Source organism: Protomyctophum parallelum (assembly GCF_964188405.1).
Source record: "Protomyctophum parallelum genome assembly, chromosome: 11".
In the NCBI taxonomy this organism is placed as follows: Eukaryota; Metazoa; Chordata; class Actinopteri; order Myctophiformes; family Myctophidae; genus Protomyctophum; species Protomyctophum parallelum.
The window spans coordinates 29,010,352-29,036,976 of NC_139707.1; the positions used below are offsets into that span (position 1 = coordinate 29,010,352).

Sequence of the window (26,625 nt, forward strand, 5' to 3'; positions counted from 1 at the left end):
TTTGACTCGCCCCATTACTAACCCTAAGCGCACGCAAAGCCACCTAGTCGGAATAATGTCGGGATGTAGTAGGTCGGAATAATGCCGGGATGTCAGAATTTACGAGTGGACCCCCCTATCTGGATAACAGAGCTAGCGTCTACATCAGCAACAAGGAAATACAGAGTGCTTGGTGATGAAGTCGAGTCTGAAGAGTTTTCACACTTCAACGGAAAAAGAGACCTTAATGAGGGGAGAGGTCATTCCACAGCTTGGGGGCCAGGAGGGAGAAGAGGACGCTTGGATCATTGTCCATTCTTTTTTTGGACAGACAGGGGTGTACCATGCCCTTGGTGCCATGCCCTTGGTCACTGCTGCTTTGAATGCATTAACCAGGTGTCCTGTGGCATCCCTGGTTTGTTGGATACCAAATCTCCTCCCTGTTCTCGCTTTCCTGTCACTCTATACTGTCCTGTCTTTAATACATGAAAAGCACTTAAAATGTTAAAAATATTTTTTTTGTCAACACAATCAACACCCCCAAACGGACTACAGTGACTTCCTGACACAAATGTGACCAAATGTCAAACGTTTGACTGGATAGGGACAGCATCGTAACTCATATCCCCGCTAGTCAACATGTGCTGTCGAGGGTACCCCCTTCCAAAGTCAAACGCTTGACGTTTGGTCAAATCCATCCAAAGAAGTCACCCGTATCGGGGGTGAGGATGCGTTGTTTTTGTAGAGACAGGTTCCTTGCCAAGAGGGAGCTGGTATACCTGTAGGTGTCACACAGGAGCAAAGTTTCTGGTTGTCATTGTGAAGCCAGCAGGCTAGCTGGGAACACATGATTCTACAGGTGCAGCTCTTAGCCGCGGCACTTTCTCTAGCTCTGAATGATGTGCTACATCTTTCATACAGTGCAGCAGCTGGAGTGGTTCGTGTCTCGAGTCACAATGTTTATTCATCTCACTCTGTTGCTGACGAAATTTATGGATGTGTCAAACATGGGAATATTGCTTCTGTTGTCGTTGGTCATAAGGAAGGGCGCAGAGGAATGGTGTGGTGACTCACCAGCTATGCTGCCCGATTTGTGGGGGAAAAGACCAGCAGACAGGTCTACGAAAACGAGCCCAAAAAGAAGTGACTAATATGATTACACAAATGGGGGTTCCAGCAAAATGACTTAATAAAGTATCAAAATCAGTTGAACCACAGTTTAAACCTATACTGTAGATCTACAACGCTCACAACGTGAAACATTTGGAATATTTTGGAACATTGTAACTACACAAATCTTTGTCCGTGGACAAATACATAATTATTTGGGGGTCCGTGACATTAAAATGTTAAACAGCATTAGGAAGCATCCCCAAAGAAACAACTACACTTTAGTAACAAGTAAAAAAAAACACAACAGGCAACTACCAATATTTACTGTACGTAGTAGGCTACAGTAAATAAATGAAAAAATGACCTAATTGAACTTTGTATTTTTATTTTGATATTTCGCTTTACATAACAACTTAACTAATGGGAACCCATGCCCCCAGAACTGGGAGGGAAAGGTGAAGCCCGAAAGTTCTGGTGGCCAGCTCTGGTAGTGCAGCTTACCACAGCTGGAGCCATGTACATGAACGAGCGGTAACGGTTTGGACCTATGGGCTCGACTCACAAGCCTGTGCACAGGGTTGTGTACAGAGGTAAACACAACTGCACATGCATGCGAGACATAACTCTATGTCGGAAGAAGGGGGGAAAGGGTGGAAAATGTGTTCAAATCATAGAAATAATTTCTATGAAAAGAGGGTATGCGTGTGACATCATCATCATACCCGGAAATTATGCGGGAACGCCTACTGAGTGGCATAAAACGACTTTCTGGCCATGATAGCCCATACATCCAAGCAGAAAAGTGATTGCATTAAACAACGTTAAACCACGTACCACTCTAGACTTTACAACTCTATGCCCGCAACTGGGTTGTTTTAGTAGTAGTAGTAGTAATGGTATAATAGCAATAGCAATCCTTGTGTAACAGTATTATATAATTACACAAAATATGACACAAATAAGTGCTTCTACCTGACTTAATTCTCCATGGTTCATGTGTATAGGAATACATAGTGCATTAGAGGTCACAGCCCCTTTAAGTCTTCCCCTTTTGCCCCCTGTATAAATGTCCTGCGACACCTCCACCTCTTCCTTCTTTACTTCCGTCTTGGAACGAGGTGGGTGTCTTTGTTGACTTCTCTGTATAACATAATAAGAATTGTACTTGCAAATCGATTTATACAGTGTTTGTTTCACTCTGTTTAGAGAGCCATTGCACTACTAAGAACTAACGTGGAGACGTGTCTGTTGTTATTCCTTGTCAGGTATGTTACGTTATATTATTTGTTGTATTACTGTTCCTTCTTTACTTCCGTCATGGAACGAGAGAGCCATTGCACTACTAAGAACTAACGTGGAGACGTGTCTGTTGTTATTCCTTGTCAGAATAAAACGTGGTTTCCAAAGACAGTTCTGGGTCCGTCTGTCCATACTCCATTCAACACAACGCAGAGAGAGACAGATTACACCGGTTACACTTATTTACATGTTGAATGGAATTTTGTACAAAATAAACAGAAGTCATTCAAACAATTATCATGTATTATTCTGATGTTGTGTTGTGTACTGTTGGCTAAGGGGCGTTTGGTTCATATCTACGTGCCCGGCAATGCGATGGAAGAGAGATTGAGAGTCATTGGCCTCCTTCAAGATTCAGAGGAAACGGGCGGCACGGTTCAGCCTCTATCTCGATCGTGTTCACGGAGCCATAGAACGCCCTTGTTTTCTGTCTCTCTTTGATCTGATCATGATAATGAACTTGTTTGTTTGCGCACACATGGCACCTTGGGAATGGTGAGGGGATTCAAGACCTCATGAATGTTTCATGATTTAAGGAGCAAACGCGGGATGTCTGGGACACCACGGCGCTCCCAGAGCAATCCAAGATGAATGCGCGTGAGACAAGATTGGAGATCGCCTTTCAAGTTATCACAAAAAAAAAGAGAGAAAATAATAATAATGATAATGAGAGCCGTGGAGCGTAAGGTAGTTTATATTCTGCTCAGTGAGGTCAGAGTGGGTTTCTCCCTCAGATTATCGACCAAAACAGGTCAGGGGGAGGGGGATGGTGGTGTTGGTGGGGTACATTTAGTACATTAAGACGTGGTCTTAAACCACTGTTTCTCAAAGGGCATATCTATGTGTCGTTGCACAAAAGCAGCGCATGCTTTCATTGTGACAGATTTAGACAGATGCCAGGTTCTTTTGCTGACCTGGTTTCAATGTACTTTTTTTTACTATTTTTTGATATTATTATAAATGTAACCGAGGCTCTATATCAAAGAGCCTGAGATCTGGTCTGGGAATTGCAGCCGAGGGACTTCCCGTAGTAAATACGGTCAGAAAGATAGTCCCTTGAGAATAGGTGAAATAGTGGAAAGTAAGCTAGTAAGTAGTAATCTCCCCAAATATCTTCTATTTGGTTATTGGTTTATCTATGATCCTATTTACAATATTGCTTTGATGCTCATATTAACCGTAGTAAGTATTACGTTGTTTTTATTAGCACATACATTCTAGAGGGCTGGACCACACATGGACATTATGACATCATCAACTTGCGATGGGAGCGGTCCATATTGAGTCATTGAGTGAAACGTATACTATTCCTAAAATTAATTTAATATTCAAGGTGTTAAACAGTTTTCTAAAAATAAAAAAATGTTTCGTGCCAGGGACCCCCACGCCAGAAGCAAAGATTTGAGTTAAAAATTTTATAATTCTCAGATTTGCACAAATTGCACGATTAAAAAATAGCAGATATACAAGCTCATAGCACAGCTACGAGCTTGTAGATATTTTTGAATACCGTAAATCCTCCAATAAATTAACTATTAATCACCGGGAATGGCGTTGAATTAGGTATATAAATTCCGGGCCTCCTTTTATTAGTCGGTTTCTTTGTGTATTTTTTTTTCAAGTGCCATATCTGTTACCTTCGCTGCTCTGGCTGGCTGTGCCTGTCACGTCAGCGTCCACTGTCCAGATGCCGGTGGCCGCGGTGCTCGGCTCGCACAAAATACAACAACAAAGTTAACTTCGGGAGAGAATGCCAATAAGCACTGTTCATGGCCTCACGGTAATGAGAGCAGCAGTCTAACTGCGGAGGAGGGAGGAAAGTGACACAAAACCAAGCAAGTGAAATTTATCCCACAGCCTACTAGGCTACTACAATGAGTGAGTAATGAGTTTGTGACACGATGTGCTGCACGCCCGCAGATATGCCCTTCATGCAACGAACGTTCTATAAACGACAGATCGCAGAGCGCATTGTGGATCTGTCGTTTTATGGAACGAACGTACCGGTATGCTGTTAGCTTGTTGCTAACGGGACCTCTCTCTCTCTCTCTAACACACGTTAGAGAGAGAGACGCTCTCTCTAACACGTCTATCTCTCTCTCTCTCTCCCGTTGAAGCCTTGGATTTTTACAGTCTATGGTTGGATCACTGCAGTGTTGCACTGTTCTGATTTTATATTATATGAAATAGACTATCATAAATGTTATTCTTATGTTATTATTTGCATCTCAACTTGTCAGTAGCCTAACTGTAGGCCTTTACATATATTTGAATGTTAAATAAATAGGATAGATAGACCACAGTACTGTGGTAGTCTATCTCAGTTGAAGTTATATACCGGTATATTTGTGACCAGATTTGACTGAGGGACTGCCATTGTATTTTTATTTTTTTCATGTCATATGAAAGCAGGGAATCATACAGCTTCAAATGACAATGACATTGGTTGTTCAGGTTAAATTGATGTGTTGATGTTATGGTATTTACCATAGGCATTATGCCAATAATGTAAAAACAGTTAAAATGACCATTGAGCACCTGCAACTGCAGTTTAATATTTCATGAGGACTTGGTTTCAATAGGCTACATGAGCCCAGTACATTTTACTGGGTACTTCTAACTGACCCAAAATGTGATTTGTTCATTATGATCAGTTTGAAAAGTAGAAATATAGCCTCCTTCCAATAAAAGCCCGGTATCGGGATCGGTTGAGACAATTAGACAAATAATCGTTTCTAAAAGAGGATTTACGGTAGCCAAAGTACAGTGGGCTATAAAAGAATGGTTAAAGTGGTTAAAATCACAGATGCTGACACAGAAATGTCACAGACTTTCCCGGTTTTAACGGGTTAAGCTAGCCGTATAGTTTTCTGCACCGTACCTCTGGTGTTGAAGAGGCGGGACTTCCTGCAGCTGTAAACCACTTCCTGTTGACAGCGCTCGGAGCCAGTGACGACGGCGCGCAGCTGTTCCGGCGAGGCGCTGTAGTTGAACCTCATAACGTAGGGCTTCTGGACAGAGGATCCATGGACCTTCACTGGAGCTGTGCTGTTGTGTGTCAGCACTGTCCACACCTTGTCATCTACACACACACACACGGCCACATACTGTAAGTTCCACGTTAACACCATGTAAAGGTGTATATCAATTATTTTGATGACCATTTCCCACCTATACATTTATACTGTGAACTCACTTCTCTTATAGAAAGTTGGTGGTTTTCACGGTCTACACACCCCCTCTCCCCCTCTTTTCTACTCTGTAGTGTACAATTGTATAGTGTTGTATATTTGTTGAAGATATTTTGTAAGTTTTGTGTTATCTTTTAGCCCAAATGTATGTATGACTGCACCTCATGCTGTATGCATTTCTGTCTAATACATAATTAAATCAATCTATTCTATTCACCCAGCAGAGAGAAAGCCTTCTCCATTTGTGAAGATTATCTTCTTTTTTTCTCCTTTCCCACAGAGTTTTTGCCAATAATCATGAATCCAATGACAAAACTCCTGAACCAGGAAGACGCTAACTTTCTGCTTCTGACCACAGAAATGCATATTATGACACGAAATATGTCATATATATACTAAAATATGGATGGTAGGGTTCATGAGGTTAATATGGTTAAATTACAGAGCAATTGGCCTGAGAAAAAACAAAACAAAAAAACTGTCAGTCTATATACTGTGAGCTAAAATATCCAATAACGTCAATACCTAATCATATTTGGTTATCAAAGCATGCACAGTAACAATTTCTCTGACTGTAAATCGATGACAGACTTTTCCATGCATTCCCCCGGCAGAGAAGGGGTGGAGGGGGAGTGGGGGGGCTGAACAGTTTGCATAATTAACCGAGGTGATGACTCCAATTCATTTCCATCCCCCACTTAGTATGTATTATGGGGATTTTGTGTTTACCTCGCCTAAGAGAAAATCCCACACTCCACTTTGCGATTATTCACGTCCCAGGTTGTCAAGCTGAGAGTTATTTACATCTCTAATGGATTCTTTAATTGAGGTCGACCTGAGGCATCGCTACCGTATGATGACTGGGATTTGCGAGGGGAAATTGGGGTGGGGTGGGAGGGAGGGGGAGGAGGGAAAACATAAAACTCTCTGAAGTCATACTATGAAGAGGAAGCGGTGCGGCACCCCTCTGTAAATGACTTAACAGTTACATTAACCTCTCTCAGAAGGACGTGCTGCGGAGGGTGACGGCAGCTAAAGTGACAGATACTGTGTCGAGTGTGTGCCAGGCAGGTCGGCCGGCCGGCGCTCCGGCACGCTCAGAACCCACGGCGTCATCACTTGGCTGTGTCGCGCTCTGATCACTCTCATCGGCAGACTGAAAGGCGAGACGTCTGCCCCGGCCCTCGCATGCATCTGGGGTAGTTTGTCACCGGTACTACGCATGACTACGCACACAAGAGCTCCACAAATGCAAAACAAAAGACAGAACAAACAAAATGTGCTTCACAATCCAGCAGAAGGATTAAGCAAATCTTATAAAACCAGTGGTAACTTCTCAAACATTTTCATGTCAAGGACCTCATGGCAAGGATGAAAATGTTTTGTGCCAGGGATGATCCATAAGAGAACTTGGTTCGTTGTTTATTGTCACTGTGAATTTAAATGTATTTGTTCTGGACACCTCTTTGCCTTGTATTTAGATCCCCTATAGTCTTCCCAGTATAGTATTTCCCTTTGTCATCGTTTTCCTCGTGTTGTCTGCCTACCAGTGTTTTGACTTTTGCCTGTACCTGGAATTAGATTGCTGCACTCCTCTTGGTTAGTGAAATAAATACTTTAATTTGAACTGAGCTGCCTCTGCCTCTCATCTTGCACTTGGCTCCTACACTGTCTTGACTCGAACTCAATCTCTTATGTAAACACTATCATTAAAATGTGAATCACAGATTTTTTTTTGGCCTGGAAAACAAATTACATAATTGTGTTTTTTATGCTATGTAATTATTTTGCTGAATTGAATACATAAGACCACAATGGAAACAAAATCCCCAGGATTTTTTCATGTTATCCTTTTATCTTAAATATCTGACTGTACCACATGCTGTTGACATTTATGACTAATAAAGTAATCAATCAATCAATCAATCATGATGCTACCAGACGCTTCTCATTCCCAATCCAGCTGTGGAGGAATCTTACTTCAACTGGAGTTTGGTGGGGGCGAAATATACCGGCATTCTAAATCTGCACCTATTCCCACAGGATGCTGACATGAAAATGACCAGTATAGATTACCATCTTTACATGGGATTGTTATATTGTTTTAGGTCGTACACGGCCTGACTCACACATGGGCGATATTTTGCTGCACGCAAATGAACTCCCAATCCTTCAGCAACTTGACCTTATAGCTGTAGTGAGTGACCGTAATGATTTTCCTTTTTTTATTACATGGCGAACTGTCAGGCAAGTCGTGGCACGGATCGATGGGATGTGACCTGTAAGTGACTGAACTCTCCCGCTCGGAGCTCTCGGTCCGCGGCAGAGCTCAGCGTGTGCGAGGGTTGACTGCCACGGCGGAGCGCTGATCTCACCCGTCATGTTGCAGTAGACCCGTGCGGGCCCCAGGGGGCCACTCCCATCAGGATCGATGGAGTAGTAGCCCGAGGAGCTGCCCGTCAGCCGGTAGGCCTCGCAGGACGACTCGTAGATGGCTGCAGAAAAGGAATGACAGTGGCGTGGAGTGGGGTGGGGGAGAGTAAACAATCAATCATTCGCTGATGGATAAAAACATCAGATGCATCAACAGTTTTCTAACGTTACCCGATGAATCACCAGGGAAGCGTTCAATCAAGAAAACCTTCACTTTTTCAACTCGCTTTGTCATTTTATCACTTTGTTGTCGCGGTGGATCAATGATGCTTTGTTTGTCATTTTTCCCAATTTGAATACAGTTTTGTTCTCTTTATTTAGTAAACGAATACATATCTCACAATGCGTCACGTTGCAACACGTTGTGAGGTTGTAGAGCAGGTTGTAGATCTGCTACTTTTGAATTTGAATCCTGAAAAGTTTGGACATATGAGGTTTCCACCCGACAGAGATGATATACAGTACCTTTTTTAGTTGTTAGTTTTTGCTACCCTCTCCTTTACGGTAGGTTCTTATTTCTATTTGAATAGGTCTGCTCCCATGGTGTTAACACCAAGCCCCCAGAACCACGGTAGAGCAATGAAGCTCACCTGGTGGTCAAATCTGAGAATGCAATACTTCAACGCTATACTGCACATGCTTCTATTGTCTGCCCCGCCCCCAGTTGCTAGCGCTTCTGCTCACAACTCTATAGACACGCCCCTTTGGCCTCAGTGTTCAGGTCAATGGGAGTATTGCTGGCAGACTTCCGGGTGCCAGGGAGCATCTTCCATGGAAATGAATAGCTACTTTATATATAACTCGATGGTTAACACTCTGAATGACTGGTCCTCTTGCAGCTAGACCTGCCAGACGTGAGCCAGCCAGACGGCTGTGTGAGATCAAATGACCGGAGCTTAGTTTATGTCTTAATTAGTGGTCAGAAATTAGACCAAGCCGTGTGCTGGAGTTTGCTGGAGCAGAATTGTTCTGTTGTTATATCCCAATAATAATATACCTTAATTTCATGTCGGGCAGAAACCCTGTAGCTACAAATTTCATATCCATATAGCTTTGTGCCAGCATTGTACATATTCTATTTTTGGCTAATGGATGGGTTCAGGTATTTCACCCATTTAGACCTTCTAAATCCTAACAATTTTCTGAACAACTAAAATTACACCCACTGTCCCTGGATTGAAAGGTATAAGAGACATATAGGTTTAAAAGGTGAATGGTTTCTATTTGATCGTATTAGGGCCACGGTGGCACAGTTGGTAGTGCTGTCGCCTCACAGCTAGAAGGTCCTGGGTTCGATTCCCGCTGGGGACGCTGTGGGCACTGGCGGCGTGTTCCCTCCTCCGCGTCATCAGTGCCCATACCCGAGGCGGGGGTTGGCGATAGGGCCTTTCTGTGTGGAGTTTGCATGTTCTCCCCGTGTCCCCTAGGGTAGATACCCTCACAAAAACATGCCGTAATCCTGGTCTCTAAAACTACCTCCCCCTGGCCAGCCGGGGCGCCTGATGGAGGGGAAAGGAACTGGTCGGAATAACGTGTCCCTTCCACGCGCTACGTCCGGCCGGGGAAATTCCCCTCTATCAGGTGAAAAGAAGCAGCTTGGACTCCTCATGCATAGAAGGAGGCATGAGGTCAGTCCGCTGCCCCCCCAGGTTGGCAGAGGAAGTGTAGTGCCCAGGATTACATTAGATAATTGGCACTGGGTGAAAAATAAAACTGGGTTACAAAATCGTGGGATAAAAAAATAAAAAAAAATAAAAATCTATTTGATCGTATTACTGCTATTTTATCCACAATGTTGAGGAATCTCTAAGTACAAGTAGGCCTATGTCACTGCCTGCAATGTTGTGATGGCTATGCAAATATTTTAACTGATAAACGGGTTAAAAATGTTTCAGTTTGTCAGCCAAATGGGTTATCGGCATATATTAAACTAATCTGTTCTTGAGGTAATTGTGTATCCCTCAAAATCACAAAGGCTAATTTGACCTTCGGGAAACAACAAATCAGTTCAGTGTGTCCAAAAACGTAGTTAAGTGCACTTTGGTTTGTAGGGCCGTGTACTAGAAGCATATGTGCCAATATAAAACCATTGAACCTTGAACGCCGGCAGGCACAGAGCATGACAAAACAGTGCTGTGCATCAAATTAAAGAGTTGATGAACTAAGGCTGGAGGTCTATTTTTAATTCAGCTGTTGCTCTTTGCTGTCACGTTGCCTTCCGACGTGCAAGGACATCTGCTTCCGTCTGCATACAAACAACAAATCAGTATTCTGAATCTAGAGCAAGGTGTAACTGTAGGGCAGAAACCTTGTATCTCCATATTCCAACGTAAAAAAAATATATATCATCACAGTGACGTGCTAAAGTAGGCAAAATAGCCAATCTACAAGATGCGCTGTGCAAGCTTGTAGATCCGCTGATTTCCTTACATTTGCAAGTGAACAACTTTGTAAGTGAAAGTGAAAAATGGTCATGTCTGTATGTGGGTTTAATAAATATTTAACCAAAGAAGAACTGACTAAACTTTTGGACATATAATACAAGGTTCCCACCCGACATCGAGAATTTCACACGAGAATTCTCACAGCTTGGTATATGCAGTGAATATCAAACACATTGCCACAGGATGTCAAAGGCTGATGCATGAGAGTCTGGCACTCCGGAAATGTATTATGTGCAATATCCGTTTGGATTCAAGTCTGGGGAACAGCAGGGAATTGATTAGAGGGTAAAACTAGCGGTGAACCACCATGACTATGTCTTGTTGTGGTCCTGCCTGAACAGGTGCCACTGTAAACACATGAGGGCTGAGCACAGCTAGCGCTACCTAGGTGTGTGTGTGTGTGTGTGTGTGTGTGTGTGTGTGTGTGTGTGTGTGTGTGTGTGTGCGTAATGTCTCATGTTGACATCGAGCTACAACAATCCGACAGCAGAGCCATGCAGTTCCACACAGCTTTGCTCTCACGTATCACAACACACTCACTTTCAAATGCCTCCACAGTTTTCACAACACTTGCTAAGTACTCTGGCAAGGTATTATCTTATTATACCGCTCCTAATATCTCCACATATTGTACAGTTAATATAAAAACCCTTTTACTCCGGCATCTTGCAGCCACCACTTTTGGCCATTAGGACCCCCTCAAGAAGCGTCATCATACAGTGCCACGCTTCTGACAGAAGCATATTTCAGCAGGTCACCAATTTCAACGTAACACCGCCGTGCTGGAGTGGCTAGGTGCAAGAGTGGCGGCGATTTTGGGTATTGGAATTTGCCTATTATAGGTACAGAAGCCCTTGACGGGTGATCATCACATATTCGCCACAATACATGTTTGACACTAACACAGATCTGCACGCTCGCCAGTACTTTTCCATGAAACATGGCCATGTTTATTTGTCAGGAGTGCTCCACAGACTGGAGGGACAGTTGTATTGTGATGCCGCACAGCTCCACAATGCATGCGATCTGCGACGCGAGACAGCGATGGAGAGAGACAGACAGACTACCGCAGCAGAAAGGGAGAGACACAGACTGTACCGCAACTTTGTACCCTGTCTGTGTGTCCTGCTGAATATTTATTTCATTATTACACCGCTCCGTGCGCAGAATATCTTTGACTCTTTCGCTCTGCACGTGTGCACGCATGCACGTGTCAGTTACAAACTAATGTTGCCCTGCGTGTCATTCAACAATCAACCGTCACTGCCTGTATGCAATGCAACGCATATGCTGCGTATACATGTGTCCAACTTGATAGTGAACCAACCATCAAAAACAGCCCTGAAGAAACGGCCCTTCTTTACTGGTTAAATTAATAGTGAAACGTCCACATTTTGAAGAAACATCCTTTTTTCGCGATGAAATGCCAATGTAGGACTGGTGTACCAGTCAAGACTCAATAATAATAACTTTATGTCGCATCAAAGATAGTAAGACAAACACGTGTGTGTGTGTGTGTGTGTGTGTGTGTGTGTGTGTGTGTGTGTGTGTGTGTGTGTGTGCGTGCGTGAGTGCGTGCGTGCACCTCACAGCTCATTGGTTCCAAGACACAGCAGTGGAGATGAAAGCACGTTTTGATAAACAAGCAGAGGAAAGTGCAGACAAAAGGTGCTCACAGTTGTGACATGTGGCTCCGGAGTATCCTGTCCCTGAGCAGTGACAGTAGAACGTTGTCCAGGCCTGGGAGCACAGGCCTCCGTGTTCACACGGGTTAGGAAGACATCTGGGGGGGGGGGGGGGGGGGGAAAGACCATTGTGTTAAGACCTGAGGCTCATTCAGAAAAATGTCTTCTAAATCAGTTTTCAGAAAATCCTGTTGCTATAACAGTGGTGCTCAAAATGTTTTCAAGTATTTGGATCCCCATCTGGAAATATTTTGTTGCAGGGACCACCAGAAGCAAATATAATTTATATATAGTTATAAAATGTTCGTAACCCCCCCCCCCCCCCCCAAAAAAAACATATATTCTAAGATTTGCACACATTTCCAAATAAAATAAATAAATAACAGATATACAAGCTCATTTGTATATCTGCTATTTGGACGCGATGCGTTGATCAGCTATTTTTGAATAGCCAAAGTTAAAAGTTAAAATCTAAACTGACTGAATTTTTTGTCTTTGCAATGGACAAAAGCAACTTATACAACACTTTGATCTACCTAATTTTGGAAACTTTTCAAAGCATGAACATGAATATGTGACTTGGGGAAGATGTCATTTTGAAGGGATGTCTTTATGGGGCAACTAAGTCATACTAAAGCTCTGAGGATTCTTAATGCAATTTGGTTTGATACAGTGGATTAATGTGTGCTGTGCACTTACCACCCTGAGCTTTTCATTATCATTTTTAGGCAGTTATTCCTTATGCCAAAATATTTCCCATGCTGTTAGTAAGAACGGTTTTACCAACCAAATGGATCACAGCTTGAGCCAACAATATTTTTCCATTTCGTTTGTTTATTCACAATGCATCAGTCCACAGTGTAAATCCCTCAGTACTGTGGTGTGATCTTATCTCAGATTGTGGCTTGGTCTGATCATGAAGAGGAGGGAAAAAAAGAAAACACGCCATGGTGTTGCGTCTAAAAAAAGAAGCGTGGCCGTCCCGTTCCAACTAGAGTGCATGTTTACGGGATTTTGAACACTGGCGCTTCACGGAAATTCCAAACCACACTCTGCTGATTAATAGTCCCTTCCTCGAGCCTCCTTGAGTTTCGCATAATTGCCGGCCTTTCAAGCATGCATCTATAATTTCATACACTTTCATCTCGCGCCCATTAATTGCAGTGGAGCGGGCCAGCCGCAGCAGGGATAAGGTTGCAGCCAATGGTTTAATTACCATCAAGCTATTTCTATTGTTGTGTTCATGGGTGCCCTCACAGGTCATGAAATTACAGTAGCCGGTTGCACAGAAGTGCACACTCGCCATAAATTGAGTCATGAAGTTTGATTGGACACAGAGAAAAAGAGGCAGCTTAACACTCATAAAGGTTAATCTTCCTATCGTTTTAATGAAGCACGGACTGTGTGGTCGTTGCCCTAAAATACGCCACGACAAGATAAAGTGGGACATATATCAAGGGAATGATTTTCAGACGGCTCAACAAAAGCTGAGGATAAATCCCCCTACATCAGCCAACTTTCTCACATGTGTCCTCCTGTGATGGTGGATTACAGTGGAGGACGCTGCATGGCCTCAGACCGTGTGGCACACACTTTCCTTGACACACCGTACACTCCTGAAGTGCTGATTCAACGGCAGCCCAGTAATGGCTCAATTTGTCCCCGGCAGAGCATTCCATCAAGCAGTCATTTCACACTCACACACATCCTTCCCTCCACACTGACAGACTCGTACTCATTCATCTGTTTTGCCGCGTGATATCCCCCGACTGCGTCTGAGTTTGGGCTGCGCTCAAAAACACCCTGGGCAACCGCGAGAAGGTAGTCGAGACCTGACATGAGTGGAATCCCCCTCGGGGCAAAACATGAGGGAAGGATGCCAGTGCGCTTGTTTGTCTGCTCGCCGTAACTGTTCCAGGCAACTTGTGGCGTGACATTCGTCGAGCTGGTGAGTCTACTAATCCTGTTTGTGACGCCCCCACAACACTTGTAGGGTAATGAGGGACAGGCTGCCACGCAGGACAGGGAGCAGCTTGTTATAGCAGGGTCCTCAACGAGGGAGGCAGGAACCAAAGCTGTTGCGGTTTAATTGGACAATGCTGTCAGGAAGCCTATTTCCATTGGACGGGCTGTCAGCGACTTTATAATACTCTAGAGACACAGCAACGCCATCAGTGAATAAACTGTCCGGGCACAGATAATTCACTATTAGCATCCAGACAAGGATTGCTTAACAAGGAATACTCCCCCTTTGACTGCATACCCTGAGGCTTGACATGAGCTGAGAGATGGTTTTACCTGTCTCTTATGTTGCACATCTCAAATTGGAGTTGGTTGTAGGCTCCCAGTAGTCCCTGCTGGACGTGATGGAGGTTTATTGGCTGGCTGTTGATGAATATGAGCTGCATGCACCCCTGGAATGCCAGTGTGGGATTCTGGCAGCCGCTAGAAGGACAGCCTGTGGTACAGAGGCAGACAATTCCTTCAGAAGAAATAACGTGATGCTCCCGAACAAAGACAATTGTTGCTAAATCCCTCTTACATTGTCTTTGTTGACGGAAAGAAAAGACAACAACTTTGTGGTCTCTATCAACTATTGCAAACCAAAATCAAATTCCTGATCCACTGACCTCCGAAGTGAAACTGTCCTAAGGGTTCCACCTGCTCCCACAGTTCAATAGTGGAGGCTGGCTCGCTGTCCAGAGTTAGGCTGATCTGCAGATTCCTCGTGTCCAGGCTCACGGAGTGCCACAGTCCATCGTTCACTCTGTGGCCTGAGGAGTAACAACATGAAGGGTTGGATATGTTATGACAAAGATGACAAAGACTCAGTGGTGTTTAGTGTTTAGTCCTCCTCTGTATTTATAGTTTATTATAGTTTATGTAGTGTGTCACTCAAAAGTAGCGGAAACAATTGTTAATCTACAAGCTCACAATGCATCACATCGCAAAACACTTCATGAGCTTATCACACACAAAAAAGAAAGTGATGAAAAGAAAGTGAGAGTAATAGTGATCTGTCTGTGGGTTTACATAAATATTCAACCAATGAAAAGCAGCTTGTAACTAAATAATAACAAAGAATAATAATTACTATTGGAAAACATGCAGCTTATTTATGTTTTATTTGTTTCAATTTCCTGAAAACTTATGGTTTTGGACCTACAAGCTAGACAGAGACAAAAATTATGTGCCATGGATATAATATTAGTCAGAAGAAGATTTTGTACGCTCGAAACATCACTTGGCAGTATGCGAATAGAATAATGCACCGGCACTGTAGTCGGCAGCACCTCGTATTTCTCATTTGAATGCGGGTTCTTTTGTCAAACTTTTTGAATAGCAATGAGACGAGGGCAGACTATCGTCAGATCAGTATGCAGATGTGTGGGCCAGACAGGAGGCATCTAGGAACATCTAGGGTCCGTTGGTATGGTGATTGGGACTGACTGCTATGCAGGCTTAGTCATCACTCCCACCTGGGGGATAAAACGTCTGTTTGTACGTTGTTTACATATCATATTTGGCAGAAAATGTTCTCTCTAATGGCCCTGGCAGTGATTCACTATGCCACATGAGGATCACTGTCTTTCAAAACATCTGCCCATCAATTAAGGCTGGTGGTTTTCAAAGTGGGGTCTGGGGGACCCCCAAGGCGACCTTTGAGGGAGGCCCAGGGGGTCCCAAGCAAAATGGTTTCACTCTAATTTATACTTGCAAATAAAAAGACAATGCAGATTGGCTATTTTTTAAACATTAGAAAAACCTCTAAACATTTTGGAATCATTCTGAAACATTTTAACATTGAAACAACCCTCTTCTTTTCAGATGGGATAAAACATTTGGTGTGGTTAAACTGGCACAATAGTCTCATGAATTGAATTTGAATTTAAATAAACAAAAACGGACCCCACTTTGAAAACCACTATGAACCATAACAGTTAGAGGGAATGTGTCTCTCTCAGTGATATGTACTCACTGAGATGATATGGACTATAGCGCTTCCATCACTACACCTGTCACAGAAGAAGTTTCCCCGGTTGACTGCTGGGGGATGAAAATGAGATGCCGGGCAGGAGCTGTCCTCGTGCACTCGACCTACGTTAGCATTCACGCCACGTACAGTCACCTACCTAACTGGGACTCTCTGGGGTCTGATTCAACGTGTGACCTATGTCACATGTCACCGCCCCTCTCTCTCCCCTTCTCTCCTGACTCGTTCTGCCGTGCTGTCAAATAATGCAGAGGTGCCATTAAAATAATAATACTGACAGTTACACCTGCCAGGCTCAGTCCCAGATCACTGGGATGCCTGTCCCCCGAAACCCAAATTGTGCTTCTCTGAGCTCCGAAATGGGGAGTAAATTCTCACCCAATCTGGGCCATGAATGTCACGTTTTGTCCCGAACTCCCAGGGGGAAACGGTACAGCAGTTTTGCTCATTGGGTCTTATCAGAAGCCAGTGATGCCTAACAATCAGCCTCATCCCCCAGAAGACTATGCCGGCACCTGCATGGGTCGCTCTTTCCACTCAATTTCCTGTTTCATTGCAACAGGAGCCACAAGGGACTCTGGTGGCACGAACCAGCAGTGGGGATGTACCGCCGTTCGTATTGGCCGCCAGCCTGCCTGCCACTGGCCAACCCTCAGGTGGCACACTGCAGAATGCACACAAACGCACACACATTGAGGAAACGACTATGCTCTTATCTGTAATTGGAACGACTTTGCTACATTACCTGTTTAAAATCACATGAACCCTTGTATCCCTGTTTTGGCTATGTCATTGTATGTGCATAAAATAATGTAAAAAAGGTGTATCGCAGATGTGACTCAATGTGACACAATGTGAGGTTGTACATAGTCTATTTTCACTATTTGTCATACGTACATAGGTGTTGTAAGTGATATTGTATTTTAGGTTTAGTTTTTAATAGCTTCTGATAGTAATCATTGCTATAGTGTTTGTCCGGTAAGAGACAGGGAGACCCTGCATGTCTCTCCAGCTCTTTAGTAAACATAAAGAACTCTAGGGCTCTATTTTTGTCTCAATTTTTGTATACTTATGCCTAAACTACTTTTTTACCAGTGGCTTGAAAAGCACTAGTCTATGAATACCCATGAAAACTTCAACATAGAGTTGACATATCGTCATACTGACGCATAGTTCTGATTGGCTGCCTTTCTACAAAACCCATAGAGGGGGGGACGCAACCAGACACGTTTAATGCCATATAATAATAATAATAATAATAATAATAATAATAATAGTCGAAACGGTCGTGCGCAGCAGAGCACACCATCTGATTTAACAGTAACACATTCGGACCCGCCGCGCCGACCTCTGTGGGGACCCCCGTTGGACCCAACGATCCGCAGACCCCCACAATGTCAACACTACAACCGACAGTTGTGCGTGAGGAGTGACATATAATGGCTTGGAGAATATGCTACATGAGAGTGCACAAATACAAACAGCGACCCAGCCGGGGTGACTTGATCACCCCGGCTGAGTCACCTGAGTGAGGGGTATGATGTTGGGAGAACCGAAACCCTGATGTCCTTGGGATACATCACTGAGGATATGTCCCAGGTGCATCCATGCGATGTATTTTTGTTTTAGTTATTCTATTTATAGTGACTCATAGGAATATTCTACGTGAAAACCAGGAATAGTCTGGTGACCACCGGAGAGACGGGTGGCAGCCGGAATGTAGACGAACCCACACCATGAAACCCGACCATGATGAAAATAGGGCATTTTACGAAAAAAATTAATAAAAATAGAAACATTTAACAAAGAATTGAAAAAGACATACTGTACAAGGTTTGTACCCGACATCAATGTCGGGTAAGACATCGGGTAAGACATCACAAGACATTTGACCAGTGATGATAACAGTAACCGTTCATTTCGTTGTTGAGCCCTTGAACTCCAGCAACACTTTGGGATAAGCACCTGAACACTTCAAATGCCATTCTGATAGCATTTATTTGCCCATTTATCAGCTTCACATTTATACGGCTCCAGTGTTACTTTTCGTCTCTGTCGGGTGGAAAATGTAATAGGCCAAAACTTTAATAGGCCACATTCCGAGCTTGTCGATCTGCTACTTTTGATGGTAAAAACCTAAAACTTAACCAAACAATGTTTAGTTGTAACAGTTTTGTAGCAAAGTCTTGTCAATATCTTCACATGAGACCCTGCAGGGGAAACCCTTTACTTGTACACTTTGTGGTGAAAGCTTTGCTCAAACTTTATACAGATTACTTATCTGTATAGCAGATAATTTGTGCTAGTAGCCTTTCTCAAATTAATTAGCCTAAGAGATAATCTCAGTCAGACTAATTTTGCAACCTGCTGTATAGTAGGTTTCAAAATGAGTGTCTGCAACACAACAAACTCCTAACAAACAAAAGCTAGTGAGAGTTTCTGTACTGCAGGTAATAGTTCAATATTTTGACCAAAACCACAGATGTCTCTACATCTGTGGTCAGATCCTCTGTCTAACATGGCCACCACACTGCTCTTTAAACGGTTCTACGGTTTCATTTTCAAACTGAGACATTATCAATTCAGAACGGATGACTGCTAACAGTGGACACTGGGCGGTAAACATGGTTTCCTTCGTTGAATTGATTGGTCTGCTCAACTTTCAGGGTTTCAAATACATGAAGTTGATGATGGTCTTTTAAATCAAGTCAGTCAAAATTAGAATGCTGCTGTGTGCAACAATCCAATGTTGGAACAGGGATGAATAAAGTATCAATGCTAGACATGGTTTCATTCTCAATAATTTAACTTTATATTTTCTTTTAGCAGCACATTCTTATCACATTACAAGCAGGAATCAGCTTGCCCCCCCGGGCATTGCTGGGGATATTGTGCTGACAGAGAAGAGACGTTCAGATGTTTTGGTACCCATTAGATGCATGTCAGTCAGCTAGCAGTAGTGATGCCACTATTGTGACATTAGGCATGTCCAAATGTAGGGCATACTTCAGGCACTTGGTACTGTGACATTTTCTGTGACGTAACTGGGAGTTTTAATGTTTTTGTTCTATAGAACATGGAGAACATGTTTCAATAGGATTTCAACAACAATGATAGAGGTGACCGAAATTATTAGCAATTTGGAACATCGTAAAACTCTTACCGGATTCTTATAGAAATTCATAATCCTATAGGAATTATATTGGAATATTTTAAAATCCTATATGTATTCTAATAGGAATTTAATAATCCTATAGGATTCTAATGGAAATTTGGAAACTCTTATAGCATCTTTTGACTAAGGGACATTAGGCATATCTATAAATTGGCTGATAACTGCTATCAATCTTCCTGTTGTAACCAGGGGTATTGCATTAACAAAGTGTTGTCAATGTCCAGTCCATGCATTATACGTACTAGTCCTTACCCGTTCGGAATATATGAACAGCAAATGATATTCAGTGTGGGTAATGCGATGTAATAGATCACATTACTGATAGGCAGGGAATAGTTTACAGATGATCTTGGGAAGTTGGGTTATAGGCACAAAAGTATAGGCTAATATGGATGGATGGATGGATGGATGGATGGATGGATGGATGGATAGATAATGTTGCTGGTGGCCAACCGATAACCCTAACGGCTACCCTAACCCTAACCGATAACCCTAAGGGCTGCTGGTGAACCGAGCAAATGAAAACAAAAGCCTACGGGGCACCCGCACTCTTATAACTTCTTCCCCGTTATGTGCCTACAGTCCTGAGGGGGGGGGGGGGGGGGGGGGGGGGGCAAGTGGACTGTAGGACATAATGTTATAGTTGTAGATTTCCCTATGCAAGTCAATGGGAAAAATTTATTCACTAATAGATGCTGTAGTACAATCATAAGTACACCATTGATGTGTGATGTATATTTGTTGGCAATCTGAGAATCCCATCGTCAAATATTCGGGAAAACAGCGCCTCCCCTGTTGTTCCTCGAAATTTGACGCGAGGCAACAGTCTGTCTTGAGAGACTAATTTGTTGGTAATATTCTGCATAGAAATAAAGCTATTGAATATTTTCACTTTTGGTGTTGCACTTTGTAGACGGTCCCTAACCGCTCAGCTGACCGTCTGCTGCCCATAGAGATGCATATAATCTACTGTATTAAAGTCGGAGGTTGGCTTTTTGGGCTTCAAATCAAGTTGCAGTTTTTTGTGCTTTATCTAATCAGGATAAGAATGAGACGTTTTTTGTGATTTAGGAATGTTTCGTTCCTGAGTACTCAAGTGGTGTCGACAGGGCAGCCAAACGTTAGTCATTGCATTTGTCTGTATGTATTTTATCATTGTATTTTACGGGATGTGTGTTTCCCTTCCGTCGAGTGGTGGCTTAAATTATTGATATGTTCTGATCCAACAGAGCCACCCTGTGATAAAGACATTTCCTCTTGAGCCACACATGTGTAATTGTATTTCATTTTCTGTTTATCATTTACCTCATTTCATACTCAATATTCCCACATGTCAGTCAATGGTCATTATCAAACACTGTTTGCTAACTATGCCGGCTAAAGTTAGCAATCAGTTGATCGTGGCTTGTTCTACAGTTTTATATACATATCTTCATTCATTTCATTTCATAATTTGGACAGAGACAATTGGTTGGTCAAACATACTTTTATTCCTTTCAAAGTCAAACAGTTTTAAGTTATCATTACTATGTTGTCAAACACCCACTACTCACACCATCCTCATTTCCTGGTCAAAGTTTCACAAAAGAGTCACTACTGAATCATCTGCTCATTTTATAGGTGGAGGATTCAATTGGGTTGCACCATGTTGCAGGGGTGCATGGGTCTGGTAATGCATACTATTTAGTATGATTACAACGGGACGGGTTGTTTAAAACCTGGTTTGTTAATTATTGTAGGATTGACAAGTATACTGTACATGTTTGGAAATGTTTTCTGGGTTACATGTTCACTAGTTGTGTAAGTGAATGTTTTGGGGGAAACCTGTCTCTAGACAGATAGTATGGGCCACTAGTGAGAGGCCTGGGTTGGAGTTAATGTAGTCAGTCCATGGTGAGACATGGAGGAGAGGGGGCACAATGCAGGAAGCTCTGCCCTAAGTGTTGACAGTGTTGAGACTAGAAACGTCTAGACTGGATGCTTGAATTTAAAGCATGTAACATGTAAGTTTGTTGTTTTCATTTTTGGAAGCTATATTTTGGTTTTTTGTGCAAGAAATATTTTCATGAGGCATTTTTTTTGGAACATTATTTTTGGATCTGTTTAAAGAAATAAATCTTTGGCAATAATGGAGAATTTTTGGTATGTCATTTTTCTGTGCACCTAGCCCTCATCAACGGACTCATTTACATATGGTGGCAGTGGTGGGATGAGTGGCAGTCAAGGGTGACAGAAACCAACATGACTACCAGATCCAAAGTGCGTCAAGACGGCGGCAACCAGACCTCGTTTACAGACGAGGTTGAAGAGGAAGCGATTCTAGAGGAGGAGGGAGGGGCCACCGGTGGTCCACCACCAGAGACGGTGGTCGGTCTGAGTAGAACCTTCCAAGCCTACCTCATGAACCAACAACTGAGAGATGAAAGAAGGGAGCGTGAGCAGCAGGCACAGGAGCTCCGGCTAAGAAACCTCCAGCACCAGTTCGGCCAGCTACAACAAGAAATCCAGCTGGACCGCCTGGAGCGAAGGCCGCTGAGAGCCACCACTGCAGCGCCCCCTCATGGTGACCGCGGGGAAGTGCAGCCTTCCAGGATGGCTGATTCTCCTGCTATCTCGGCTGACCAGGGGGCGGGGTCTCCATCATCAGGCCACGCCTCTTCAGCAGCCCCCGCAATTCATTGGAAAGGGCCGAAAATGCAGCCCTACAGGGAGGATGAAGACATTGAACATTACCTCGCCACTTTTGAGCGCATCGCAATGGCTTGTCGGTGGCCCGAGGACAGCTGGGCTCTTCATCTTATTCCCCTCCTTTCCGGCAAAGCCAGGGCAGCTTACATAGCCATGGACATTGATCTTTCTATGCAGTATGACCATGTGAAAGCAGCCATTTTGCAGAAATTCGAAATTAATCCAGAGACTTACCGTGAAGCATTCCGTTCCAGTAAAGTGGAGGCTGGCGAGACTCCCAAAGAACTTCAGACACGGCTGAAGGAGCTGTATGACAAATGGATGAACCCCAGACAGATGTCCAAGGAGGAGATTGGGGACGCCATTGTCAAGGAGCAGTTCTTACGCATCCTCAACCCAGAGCTGCGGACGTGGATCAAAGAGCACGACCCAGTTACGTCACGAGCAACAGCTGAGCTGGCAGAGACCTTTATTGCAGCCCGGAGGTCCTCCAAGGGCTACCAGATGGGAAGGTCAACCACTACACCTCAATCCTCTCATGGTAATACCGGGGGTGGTTCGAGTAGTGGGTCTAGGAACTTTAATAGATCTCAAGATGCCAGGCCCCCTAGACAGGACCCCCCTAAGAAAACAGATAGGAGAGATCCACCTGTGTGTTACAATTGTGGTCAGCCAGGGCACATTAAGGTTGAATGTCCAGTTACTGCTGTTAAGAAATCTCACTTAAGCTCTGTGTATGCACCTCCAGAACAGACAAAGCCTTCTTCCGGCAGTGTGATTAAAGTGTGTCTAGCAGGTCATTTTTGCAAAGCCCTGTTAGATTCAGGAAGTGACCAGACTCTAATTAGAGAAGACCATTTGCCTAATCAGATGTTGATGCACGCAGGGAAGGTTAATGTAACCTGTGTCCACGGTGACTCCAAGCCTTATCCAACTGCTGAAACTGCCATTCAGATAGATGGACAGGAGTACATTCTCAGTGTAGGGGTAGTAGCACACTTGCCCTATCCCGTAGTGCTGGGAAGAGATTTGCCAATACTCTATGAGTTATTAAGTCATTTCCAGGTTTCTGACAGTTCTGGTGCCCCATCCTGTGTTACAGACATCCCCAGGGAAGTCTTTGTAGTCACTAGATCCCAATGCTCAGATTCAGATCGGGGGTGGGAGGAGCTACCATTCGCTGGGGAGGTGACCAAGCAGAGCAGGGTTAAGAAAACCCGTAGTCAGAAAAGACAGGAGAAGGTTTGGGGGACTAATTTATCAGAGTCCGAACCAGCAATGCCAGACATAGCTTTTGATGTTTTGCCAAGTAATGTCAGTGCATTGCAGAGACAGGATGAAACCCTCAGTAAACTGTTTGAGAAGAGTGTAGACGAGTCTACCAAGGTTTCAGTTCTGGACAAGGAAATGTTTGTTGTCAGGGGACAGATTTTGTACAGGCGCACCAGTACAGGTGACCAGTTGGTGGTGCCCAAGGGTCTGAGGCCCACAGTGTTACACCTCGGACACTCAATACCGTGGGCAGGCCATTTGGGTCACACCAAAACCTATGCCCGCATAGCAGCACGCTTTTACTGGCCACTAATGTACTTGGAAGTAATAGATTACTGTAAAACCTGTGCAAAATGTCAACAAACAGCTCCAGGAAAGAAAGGTGACAGGGCCCCTTTAATTCCTATGCCAGTGATAGATGAGCCCTTTTCACGCATCGCTATGGATGTTGTTGGCCCCTTAGAGCGTAGTTCATCAGGAAACCGCTTCATTCTGGTTATTGGTGACTATGCTACTAAGTACATGGAAGCTTTTCCCCTTAGAAAAGTTAAGAGCCGTCAGGTTGTTAATTGTTTGATACAGTTATTCTCAAGGGTCGGGGTCCCCCGGGAGGTAATTACAGATCAGGGTACCAATCTGACCTCTAAGTTTGTGAAAGAGGTTTTTCGCCTCTTAGGCATTAAGGGAATACGAACCACCCCCTATCATCCGCAGACTGATGGCATGGTCGAGCGGTTCAACAAAACCCTGAAAGCTATGCTTCGCAAGTTTGTGTCCGACACGGGTGCCGATTGGGACCAATGGCTTCCATTCCTGCTCTTCGCCTACAGAGAGGTCCCCCAGGCAACAACAGGATTTTCCCCTTTTGACCTCCTATTTGGCCGTCATGTCAGAGGGCCGTTGGACATTCTGAGAGAGGCCTGGGAAGGAGAGCAGCCAGCCAAGCAGGTTGGAGTTATGTCCTATGTACTTAAGATGAGAGACAAACTGGAGCAGCTAACTGAGTTGGCACATGCCAATATTGAAAAGGCACAGTCCAGGCAGAAGAAGGGCTATGACCAGCGCAGCAAACCACGCACTTTCCAACCAGGGCAGAAGGTGTTGTTGTTGTTGCCCAGCTCTGAAAGCAGCCTTCTTGCCAAGTGGCAGGGCCCCTTTGAGGTCACTCGCAAAATGGGACCGGTGACCTATGAACTTTTCATGCCAAATCGTCGGAAGAAACAACAGACTTTCCATGTGAATCTTCTGAGGGAATGGAAAGACAGAATTCCTCTGTCTCAGCAGCTCCTGGCCAGAGTTGTCACAGATGAGGAAGAGTTGGAGGAGCAATATTTCCCTGCATCCTCTGAGTCCTTTACACTTCCTGATGTGAGTCACCTTGCTCCTTCCGAACAGAATGAACTGACAGACTGTTTTCCTGAGGGGTTGTTTAGTGAGCGACCAGGACGCACTGATTTGGTCACTCACGACATCAATCTATTGTCTCACGAGACAGCACCTATCCGTCAGTACAGCTACCGAATTCCAGCCACCTTAGTCCCTGCACTCAAGAAAGAGGTGGACATGATGCTGGACATGGGCATCATTGAGCCTTGCACCAGCCAATGGTGTAGTCCCGTGGTACTGGTGCCAAAGAAAGACACCCCAGACTTGAGGTTTTGTATCAATTTCATCAAAGTGAACAGTGTTTCTGCCTTTGATCCCTATCCTATGCCACGGGTAGATGAATTGATAGAACGACTGGGGAATGCCAGGTATTTGACTACTCTGGACTTGTGTAAGGGCTATTGGCAGATTCCCCTTACCGAGAGGGCCAAAGACATTACTGCCTTTCGAGTGCCCTCTGGGCTGTACCGTTTCACTGTGATGCCCTTCGGCCTACACGGAGCAGCAGCTACGTTTCAAAGGCTCATGGACGATGTTTTGAGAGGGGCGGAGTCCTACTCAGCAGCTTACATTGATGATGTGGTCATTTTCAGCTCTACACGTGAACAACATCTCCAACACCTCTCTGATGTCTTCCAACGCATTCAGCAGGCCGGACTGGTCGTCAATGCCAGGAAATGCCAGTTGGTAAAGTCGGAAGTCAAGTACTTGGGGTATATAATTGGGGGAGGCCAAATTCGCCCACAGATTGACAAAATTGAAGCTGTTCAATCCTGCCCACCACCCACGACCAAGCGTCAGGTCAGATCATTTCTGGGTCTAGCTGGGTGGTATAGAAGGTTCATCCCCAATTTTTCAGACAGAGCAGCTCCACTTACAGCCCTGACACGAAAGTCCTGCCCTGTGAAAGTCAAGTGGACACCAGAGTGTGATGCAGCCTTCCAGGACCTAAAACAGTGTCTGTGTCAAGATCCTGTCTTACAGAGCCCTGACTTTTCGTTGCCCTTTACAGTGCAGACCGATGCATCTGGGATTGGTCTTGGGGCCGTGTTACTACAAGGGAGCGCAGGAGAAAAGAGACCTGTACTGTATGTGAGCCGCAAGCTCTACCCAAGAGAGACACGTTACTCGGTTATTGAAAAGGAGGGTCTAGCAATCAAGTGGGCCCTTGACACTCTCAGGTATTACCTCCTGGGGAAAGACTTTGTTCTAGAGACTGATCATCGTGCCCTCCAATGGATCCACAGGATGAGAGACTCAAATGGCAGAATAGCACGGTGGTACCTTTCTTTGCAGCCTTATAAGTTTACTGTGAAGTACCGTGCTGGAAAAGACAATGTGGTGGCTGACTTCCTGTCCCGCAAAGAGATGTGAGGGACAGGTCTTAAAGGGGGGGATGTGTGATAAAGACATTTCCTCTTGAGCCACACATGTGTAATTGTATTTCATTTTCTGTTTATCATTTACCTCATTTCATACTCAATATTCCCACATGTCAGTCAATGGTCATTATCAAACACTGTTTGCTAACTATGCCGGCTAAAGTTAGCAATCAGTTGATCGTGGCTTGTTCTACAGTTTTATATACATATCTTCATTCATTTCATTTCATAATTTGGACAGAGACAATTGGTTGGTCAAACATACTTTTATTCCTTTCAAAGTCAAACAGTTTTAAGTTATCATTACTATGTTGTCAAACACCCACTACTCACACCATCCTCATTTCCTGGTCAAAGTTTCACAAAAGAGTCACTACTGAATCATCTGCTCATTTTATAGGTGGAGGATTCAATTGGGTTGCACCATGTTGCAGGGGTGCATGGGTCTGGTAATGCATACTATTTAGTATGATTACAACGGGACGGGTTGTTTAAAACCTGGTTTGTTAATTATTGTAGGATTGACAAGTATACTGTACATGTTTGGAAATGTTTTCTGGGTTACATGTTCACTAGTTGTGTAA

At 44.0% G+C, this 26,625-nt stretch overlaps 1 protein-coding gene across 1 annotated transcript in view; it reads right to left on the minus strand.

Annotated features, from left to right (window-relative positions):
* LOC310866965 (contactin-associated protein-like 5) overlaps positions 1 to 26,625 on the minus strand; it is a gene marked incomplete at both ends in the record, with an annotated part of 102,429 nt that overhangs the window by 26,380 nt on the left and 49,424 nt on the right. Inside the window, 5 exons of the mRNA XM_083776759.1 lie at positions 5,273 to 5,473; positions 7,958 to 8,077; positions 12,136 to 12,242; positions 14,443 to 14,602; positions 14,775 to 14,918. Coding sequence (XP_083632885.1) covers positions 5,273 to 5,473; positions 7,958 to 8,077; positions 12,136 to 12,242; positions 14,443 to 14,602; positions 14,775 to 14,918 — 732 coding nt within the window. The remainder of the gene's footprint in view (positions 1 to 5,272; positions 5,474 to 7,957; positions 8,078 to 12,135; positions 12,243 to 14,442; positions 14,603 to 14,774; positions 14,919 to 26,625) is intronic.